Raw genomic sequence first — 9,254 nt, forward strand, 5'->3', positions numbered from 1 at the left:
AGCATCAGTTTTAAATCATGAAAATAATCAGAAACGTCAGGTGATTCAATGAAAACGAAACCTTCATCACTCTTCTTCACTCAATTTATTTCTTTTCTATATGAATCAGGCACATTGTCTCTGTCAGAGGCTCTACTCAGCAGCTGGCAGCTGATTGGACAAGGAGTGGGGCTTTTGTCTAGAGGACCAATCGGGAGAAGCCTTATCTTTGGAGCGTTTAAAACCATTTTAGTCTCAGCTGAAGAAAAAAATCTGAAAAAATCCTGTTAGTGAAGAGACGCTCCATCTGAACTAGTTCTACCGCCTCCTCCCCACCTGCAGGTCCTGGTCCTGGATCTGGTCCTTCTGGTCTCACTGGTCCTCCTGGTTCGCAAACACTCCAGCCTCCCAGCGGAGAGCACGCTGGCTTTTATGTCGAATAACTCGAGTTGACTCAACAACCTGAATACAGATGAGACAAAGAGACAAAGAGCAAAGAGACAAAGAGTCAAAGAGAGAATAAGACAAAGAGACAATAACATAATAAGACGATAAGAAAACGATACAAGACAGAGAGACAATGAAACAATGAGATAAAAGACAATAAGACAAAGAGACAATGAGACAAGACAATGAGACAATAAGACAAAGAGACAAGACAAGGACAATGAGAAAAGACAAAGAGACAATAAGAGGAGACAACGAGACAAAGCGACAAGACAGAGACAATACGACGAAGAGACAATGAGACAAGTCAAAGAGACACAGAGACATGTCAAAGAGGCAATGAGACAAGACAGAGAGACAATGAGACAAAGTGACAAAGAGACAGACAGACAAAGGGGCAATGAGACAAGACAAAGAGACAATGAAACAAGTCAAAGAGACACAGAGACAAAGAGGCAATGAGACAAGACAGAGAAACAATGAGACAAGACAAAGAGAGACAAAGGGGCAATGAGACAAGACAAAGAGACAGAGAGACAAAGAAGCAATGAGACAAGACAATAACTTGCTGGTTAACAGGCAGAAAAGTTAAAGTCAGGCTGCACCTCGTTATTCACGTCGTCCACCGGCTGGATTCCTGCGTACTGAAATGAGAAACACCAGAAGAGAAACTGAAGTCAAACCGAGCTACTGGTCAAATCCTGTGTTTCTTATAATTGTTTCCATTTCCCAACCCAGCTCTTCTTTGGGTCATTTCCAATATTATTCCTGTCAGTTTGAATAAAGTCTAGTTTACCTCAGATATCTGAACCGGTGAAGAACCTTTGCAGGGTATAATACTTTAAATTAAAGTCATCTGTGGTAATGAACAGATGTCGGCACCCATGCTATATATTAAAGAGGAAATGTTTTTCTATTTTATGATTCATGTTCCTGGGTAGACATTTAGCTGCAGCTGGAGACAAACGTTATTGAAGGTCTCATTCAAAGGTCAAATCAAACTGTAAACATGAACCAAGAGGCCACAAATGGAAAATGAAGACATCCAGTGATGATGGAGACACACCAATAATAGTCCTATTTATTGTGTTAGTTTAGTTTCAAGAAATCAGGACCAATAGGATCAATAAAGTATTTCTGATTCTCTTCTTGTGTTTCAGTTCATGCTCAGAGTTTGGACCTAAAGCGGTCAGACTTCAGTAAACAGGAACCATTTTTTTCTAAAAATGTCTAAGACTGAATAAGGATCATGAGATGGATTTTACCGTCAAAAAAAAAAAGTAAAATGTTTATTCTGACAGGATGAAGCACTAAACCTCCAAAATAAGAGCCAGGATGTACTGATGACTCACTGAACTCTCCTCCAGCCTCAGCTGGATCTGTCTCTCCTCAAAGTCCTGCAGCAGAGTCTCTGTCAGACCTCTAAGAGGAGGGCGGACCGGCCAGACCACTGTGGGGGAGGAGTAGGAGGAACAGGAGGGGAGGGGGGAGGAGGAGGAAGGGCGAGAGGAGGAGGGGGGGGGGGGGGGGGGGGGGGGGGGGGGGGGGGGGGGGGGGGGGGAGGTGAGGAGGTCCAGGGCTGAGCGGTGATGAAGGTGATGGAGGGCAGACGAGCGGAGGAACGGGGAGATGGACTGGACACACTGACAGGTTTATCTGAAAAAGATAGGAGAGATATGTGACATGCTGTGATGTCAGCTGACCTGAAGCGTTGACCTCTGCTATTTCTGCGGATAAGGATTTATACAAACTGCAGCTGGACCAGCTGAAGCTCAACTCTGAAGCTGCTGGACTCTGAAGCTGCTAGACTCTGAAGCTGCTAGACTCTGAAGCTGCTGGACTCTGAAGCTGCTGGACTCTGAAGCTGCTAGACTCTGAAGCTGCTGGACTCTGAAGCTGCTGGACTCTGAAGCTGCTAGACTCTGAAGCTGCTGGACTCTGAAGCTGCTGGATTCTGAAGCTGCTGGACTCTGAAGCTGCTAGACTCTGAAGCTGCTGACTTTGAAGCTGCTAGACTCTGAAGCTGCTGGACTCTGAAGCTGCGAGAGTGATGCTGCTAGACTTTGAAGCTGCTAGACTCTGAATCTGTTGGACTCTGAAGCTGCTAGAGTGAGCTGCTGGACTGTGAAGCTGCTGGATTCTGAAGCTGCTGGACTGTGAAGCTGCTAGACTCTGAAGGTGCTAGACTCTAAAGCTGCTGGACTCTGAAGCTGCTAGACTCTGAAGCTGCTGGACTCTGAAGCTGCTGGATTCTGAAGCTGCTGGATTCTGAAGCTGCTGGACTCTGAAGCTGCTGGACTCTGAAGCTACAGGACTCTGAAGCTGCTGGACTCTGAAGCTGCTGACTTTGAAGCTGCTAGACTCTGAAGCTGCTGGACTCTGAAGCTGCTGGATTCTGAAGCTGCTGGATTCTGAAGCTGCTGGACTTTGAAGCTGCTAGACTCTGAAGCTGCTGGACTCTGAAGCTGCTAGACTCTGAAGCTGCTGGACTCTAAAGCTGCTGGACTCTGAAGCTGCTAGACCCTGAAGCTGCTGACTTTGAAGCTGCTGGACTCTGAAGCTGCTGACTTTGAAGCTGCTAGACTCTGAAGCTGCGAGAGTGATGCTGCTGGACTGTGAAGCTGCTAGACTCTGAAGCTGCTGGACTCTGAAGCTGCTAGAGTGAGCTGCTGGACTGTGAAGCTGCTGGATTCTGAAGCTGCTAGACTTTGAAGCTGCTAGAATCTGAAGGTGCTAGACTCTAAAGCTGCTAGACCCTGAAGCTGCTGACTTTGAAGCTGCTGGACTCTAAAGCTGCTAGAATGAAGCTGCTGGACTCTGAAGCTGCTGGACTCTGAAGCTGCTGGATTCTGAAGCTGCCGGACTCTGAAATAGTGTTTTTTGTCAATGAACCACCTGACTTAATTTAGCAAAATTGCATGCACACACCTTCTGCCTGTTGTGCCTGCAGTCAAAATTTTGACATTAGTAAAAGAGGAATAGATGACATATCTGACCCAACTCTAGATCAAAATGTTGTCTAATATTGATGAAAATTGAAAATGTTTCACATAAAAACCCTCAAATGATGCGAATAATGAAACATAACAAGAAAATACCGCCGCTTAGCCCAGCTTTGGCATTTCCCGCTCTCTGCAATGGGATTTAGTAAATTACTAGTTTGAAACTAGCTAGTACTTCCTAAAAATTTAAGAAGGACGTTCTAACCTGTTGATGGATTTATGAAGAGGTGGTGCAACCCAGTCCCTGTAAGCACAACTTCAATCCAGCCTTGATAAGGACTACATACCTGTTTTTACAGGTGGGTAGAACTGACTGATGGTCATCTTGGTTGCCTGTTCCACCAGAGTAGCTGGAGAAAAGAGCTGTCGATCAATTTCATTCCTGGCCTCCCTCCGCTCCCTGAGCTCCCTGAGCTCCTGCTCCCGTCTCAAGTCCTCCTCAATCTCCTTCTCGATGAAATCTGGAGCTCCTTGTCCTTTGGCCTGCAGGCCGGTAGACTCCAGGTTTTCCCTCCAGGACTGAGGCTTGGTCAAGGTCGTGTCACTGTGTGTTGGGGAGAAGGGAGAGGAGGAGGAACCGCAGGATGAATAAGTTTTTCGATATTGGTGAGAACCTCTTGCTTCTTGGCCCTTTGATTCCCTCACAGAGAAGGAAGAACGAGCTGAACTCATTTGGCTGATGTACAACTCGGTTTCTTTGGGATGACGATGAGGGCAGCAAGGTGCTGGTGAGACTTTGGCATCTCGAGACTCAGACTGAGGTCTTTCTTCTGTCCTCTTGTCCTTGTCTCTTTGGTCAAACTTCCTCTCTACATCCTCAAGCTCCTGTGGAGGATCTTGGTATCGTCCCAGGGTCTCTCCATGCTGCTGAGGTTCCTCCTTCTTCTCCTTCTCCTTCTGGATCTCACGCTGGATGATGAAGCTCACTCGGTTCTTCTCTTTGGCTTTGACAGCCGTGAGTGGAGATTGTAAACGTTTGGTTTTGATCTCAACCATTTCTGCTCTGCTGTCACTGTAATCACTATACAGCCCCCGAGAGCGTCGTAGGTTCTCCTCACGTTCCTGAACTAACCGGATCTCCCTTTCAACCGGGGTTTCATAGTTGCTTATGGACTTGCTAATCCTGTTCTCTGGCTGAGCGTTGTCATTGAACATGCCTTGCTCGCTGGTGTAACCACCACCCACCTCCACCGACAGCTCATCCAGGCAAGTGTCCAGGTCCTCAAACACACTGCTCTGTCGGCTGAGACTCTCCTCAGTCCTGCACACCATCAACTTTCTCTCTGGGTAGCTCTCATTTTCTGGTGGTTTAAAAAGCGTTTTATCGTTGCTTACCTCTACACTGTGGTTTGTCTCCACCAGCTTTGATGAGGACACATCAGAATCTGGCTGCAGAGACTTGTTCAGATGTGTTTTTGAGGACCTCGGAGGATTGAGAAGTGCAGTCAGCCGGTCCTGTTCCATCTTCAGGAACTGTTGCCGGGCAGCGTTGAAGTTGATCTGCTCCTTGTCTATGGTACTGAGCTCAGTAGGTTGGTGAGGTTCTGGTCTGGAGCTGACAGGGTTGTAACTTACACTGAAACCTTCTAGCAATTTGTTTGCAGATCTGCTCAGATCTTGATCTTCAGGAGCACTCAGCTGATCTTTGAATGTTTGGCTTTTCTTTGGTGCTTGGCTGTGAATGATCTCCTTCCGAAGCTGCTTCTCCTCTTCCTCCTGGACCACTTCGATACCATTGTTCAGATCCACTTTGTACTGCAAGTCTCCATTGTTCTCTGAGAACAGACTCTCCGGCTTCCTGCTGCTGGTGTAGGTCTGTAGTTTGAATCCTTTCTCCTCCTTCAGGGTCGCCAGCTGAGTCTGTCGCTGTGGTGAGACCATCCATGCTTCATTCATCTCAGCCTCAGGACTCATCGGATCCTCCACGAAGGAGTAGAAACCGCAGTGAGAGCCCGAGCTGCTGCTTGGACTGCTGGGGTTGCTTGAGGTACTGGGATGCCACTCATCACTGGTGTTCCCTACATCCTGTGACACTGCAACCTGCCGAGCCTGAACCACCACATCTGTGGCCCCGTCACCCTGCTGTGAGGAGACGACGACTGAGGATAGACTACCACCAACGGAGATGATGTTTGAGGAGAAGACCGGCTCTTCCAGGTCAGGGAAATCGCCCCGGGCGGGGCCAGCGATGGTGCGCAGATCTGACGGTTGCAGCAGGGGGGAAAGAGGCTTCAGTACCCACCTTCTCGGGGTGCTGTCCATGGCTGCTGGGGGTGCTATGGAGCCGGCGGGGGGTGGAGGTTCTGAGGGAGGAAGATGCTGAATGGAGCTTGATGTTTGGAAACTCTGACAAGTTAGAACGTCCTGCCGGTCGCCTGCTGAGAGTCTCTGAAACAACAGAAAAGACAGGTCTCTTACTATGGAAACAACAGGCCCTCTGTTCCGCAGCACAGGAGTCATCTCTAGATGAGGTAAAAATATTAAGGACACGTTAACACGGCAACCCCCGTGTTATCACACAGGTGAGTCTGGCCTTTACAAGGGGATCAGACAGACAGGTGAGCCTCCTATTAACGGATGAAAATACGTCTGAAGCAACCTCCAGTGATTAAAGTGATTAAGTTAATATTAGAAAAATCCAATCTGATGTGAATCAAAGGTCAAGTTTATTATACAATTAATTAATACAATTAAATATTAATCAGCAGGAAACTGAGACAGTTCACTACGATCTGGTATTTATTAACTGATGAAAAACACGAAGCACCGTGCTGATGTTATTACTAGAAAATAGTAAACTAATAATAATAAATTCATCTTTCCTTCTTGTTCTGTATTAAAGTCTAATCCATCATTATTTCAACAAACTGTTTAACTAACAAACTGCTCATCTTTTCTGCTTTCTTCATATTTTAACATCAACAAATGACTTTATTTTGTCGTCGTCTTTTTTATTTTTATTTAATGTAAATCAGTTTCAGCTGCTCTGGAGCTTCTCTCCTGCACAGACTCTTATTAACTTCATGTTTATTTAAGTGAATGCAGGTAAAAGTGTGTTTGTGTTGACTGTAAATGTATTTGTGTATACAAATAACTAAATAAAACAAAATTTCATATCCACAAAGTAAATATTCACTATATTGCCAAGGGTTTGGGGTCACCTGCCTTTACATGCACCCTGTCTGGTTAAATATGAAGTTGGCCCGCCCTTTGCAGCTATAACAGCTTAACTCTTCTGGGAAGGCTGTCCACAAGGTTCAGGAGTGTGTTCATAGGAATTTTTGACCATTCTTCTAGAAGCGCATTTGTGAGGTCACGCACAGATGTTGGACCAGAAGGCCTGGCTCACAGTCTCTGCTCTAATTCATCCAAAGGTGTTCTATCGGGTTGGGGTCGGGACTCTGTTTAGGCCAATTATGTTCTCCACACCAAACTGGCTCAGAAAGAAAGTTGGCAACTTCTGCGCACTGTGCGCCTCAGCATGTGCTGACCCTGCTCTGTGATTTTATGAGGCCTACCACTTCGTGGCTGAGTTTCTGTTGTTCCCAATCGCCACTTTGTTATAACACCACTAACAGCTGACTGTGGAATATTTAGCAATGAGAAAATTTCACAAATGGACTTATTGCACAGGTGGCAGCCTATCACAGGACCACGCCTGAACTCACTGAGCTCCTGAGAGCGACCCGTTCTTTCACAGCTGTTTGTAGAAGCAGTCTGCAGCCGAGGTGCTTGGTTTTAGCCACCTGTGGCCATGGAGGTGACAGGAAGACCTGATCTCAATGATTCAGAGGGGTGTCCTAAAACATTTGGCATCATAGTGTAAATTAGATCCACAACAATGCAGCGACATAAAGGCTAATAATTATATGTAGAAGATAAAGTCTGGTTGTCTTTTATTTCTGATTTATTTCTTACTGTTTTTATATGAATGTTTTAAATATATTCGGAGACTTGCGTCTATGAGACATCTCATCAGATCTGAATTTAAATATCTATGTATTTCTAATCTGTATTATTAAACGATTCACTGAGATGAAACGTGTAATAATCAGCAGTGTGTTCAGATTCATCAGCTCATAAAACAACAAAGTGAGTCTGAACGCGGCCAAAGGTTAAAATACAAACCAAACTACTTCCTCCTTCAGTCAGAGGTCAAAGGTCACATGTTTTCTGGTTCAGCTTCTTTTAAATGTTTTTTTAATGGAACTCCTGAAAACACAGAAACCAGCCAGCGGGTTACTGTTCTGAACAATTCTCTCTAAATACTACAACACCCATGAGCCCTAGCTGCCGTTGCTATGGAAAAGAGGTGTGTGTGGTAGTGAATTCTCAACACATTGCCATGGTTACTGAAGTCACTAAAGACTGCACCAGAAAGTACATTCACCTTCTAAACTTTTCATCTTTTAGCTTCCAGCTGCTGCATGACAGAATTTAAAGCTCTGTGATTGTTAGAGAAATGCACCCTGGGAGTCATAGTTGACTTTTTATGACCACAGGATTGGTCATAGCTGTGAGGAGGAAGAGGGGGGCGAGGGGCTTAGTTTAGTTTTACATTCTTTTTAATTTGAAACATAAAACATCATCACGAAGAGCTCCGGATGCTCATCTTCTGCAGGTTTATAGATTCTGAGACTGAAGATGCTTCAAATGACTCCAGACAAGGCGTCTGGTCAGTTAGCTTTGTGTTAGCATCATAGCTCAGTGTGTCTGTGTGTCAGTGATAAGCCCCGCCTTCAGTCTGACTGCTGCTGTCAGCTGATAACCACAAACTCTGGCTGTTTATCAGACTGACAGAGAGAGAGAAGGTCAGAGGTCTGTCTTTCTGTCTGTCCAACACACGTCCTCAGACGGACATCTGAACATGTTAATGACTGAAGCGCCACCATCAGAACAAACTGCTGTTTGTTCAGACCTCTGCAGCCTGTAGGAGTCTGTCTGATCCATACACAAATTTACCAAACTCCTCCTCAGTGAAATTAGATCAATAATTTATGACAGAAGAGACGAGTTTCTCAAGCTGCAGTCAAACATTCTTTCTTCATGTTGTTGTTTTTCAGAGATGATATTAGAGTTTTTATTATTAAGACGATTAGTTAAGATACTATTTGTTATGTTTCTCTTACCTGAGATCAGTTTCCTGTCATCAGCAGCAGAAACCCTTCAGACTGAATAATAACTGACTGATGTGACAAAGTTCAGCTTCTATCGTCCAATCAGAGACCCCGCCCACCACACACAGGCCCCGCCCACCACGCACTCACACACACAGTACTTGTGTACTTGTGAGGACATAACTCCCCAGCCTCGTAAACTGAAGCTCTTTCTGACCTTTGAACTAAACTGAAATATGACACAGAGGAAACGTCCTTGTTCAATCACTCGAGCATTCTGGGAGATAAAAGCCTGAAACTGCTAAACTACACACAGAGAAGCTGCACCAGTCATAATATAAATACATGTAACATATCAGTTAACCGGTACAAGCAGCAACCTGGGTCCTGGTCAGGGTCCTGGTTCTGGATCGGCCCTCTTCACTAACAGTAACACAGTACACAGTGATGTTTGTTTGTTAAATGTTCTGTTGCTCGACATGTTTCTTCATTTTATGTGACTCTGCATTTACAGTTCTGGTTTCTGTTTAATTCAACCCTGTCCATGGAAATATTCTATTAAATTATATTGATAATCATATTCTTGTCTATAATCAGAAGCCCTTGTGTGCTGTCAGTATAAAGATACATCAGGCTCCTCTCCTGTGGAACCAGGTTCTCTCGATCTCTGAGCCCCCCCCCCCCCCCCCCCCCCCCCCCCCCCCCCCCC

The 9,254-nt window shown here is 45.4% G+C and overlaps 1 protein-coding gene across 2 annotated transcripts; it reads right to left on the reverse strand.

Moving 5' to 3' along the window:
• On the reverse strand, positions 1 to 8,578 carry LOC123966680 (mitotic spindle positioning). Of its 2 annotated transcripts, XM_046042817.1 has the most exons (6): positions 8,558 to 8,578; positions 3,716 to 5,816; positions 1,999 to 2,082; positions 1,779 to 1,942; positions 1,032 to 1,070; positions 1 to 441 (listed from the first exon to the last, which is right to left on the reverse strand). In XM_046042817.1, exons 2-6 carry the CDS (start codon positions 5,688 to 5,690, stop codon positions 352 to 354), a joined length of 2,352 nt encoding a protein of 783 aa, XP_045898773.1. In that variant the 5' UTR covers positions 5,691 to 5,816; positions 8,558 to 8,578; the 3' UTR covers positions 1 to 351. The 2 variants fall into 2 exon arrangements, with proteins under 2 accessions (XP_045898773.1, XP_045898772.1); XM_046042816.1 differs by lacking the exons at positions 1 to 441; positions 1,032 to 1,070; positions 1,779 to 1,942; positions 1,999 to 2,082 and adding an exon at positions 2,366 to 3,291.
• Between the last annotated feature and the right edge of the window lie 676 nt (positions 8,579 to 9,254).

Source organism: Micropterus dolomieu, unplaced genomic scaffold (assembly GCF_021292245.1).
Source record: "Micropterus dolomieu isolate WLL.071019.BEF.003 ecotype Adirondacks unplaced genomic scaffold, ASM2129224v1 contig_13978, whole genome shotgun sequence".
Lineage (NCBI taxonomy): Eukaryota > Metazoa > Chordata > Actinopteri > Centrarchiformes > Centrarchidae > Micropterus > Micropterus dolomieu.

Bases quoted from the DNA above. Each gene is read 5' to 3' on its own strand.
- LOC123966680 (XM_046042817.1), bottom strand. From the start codon at position 5,690: ATGGACAGCACCCCGAGAAGGTGGGTACTGAAGCCTCTTTCCCCCCTG. The intron at 2,083-3,715 runs GTATGTAGTCCT...TATCTTTTTCAG, and splicing joins CTACCCACCTGTAAAAACAG to ATAAACCTGTCAGTGTGTCC. The intron at 1,943-1,998 runs CCTCCTCACCTC...CCCCCCCCCCCC, and splicing joins CATCACCGCTCAGCCCTGGA to CCTCCTCCTCTCGCCCTTCC.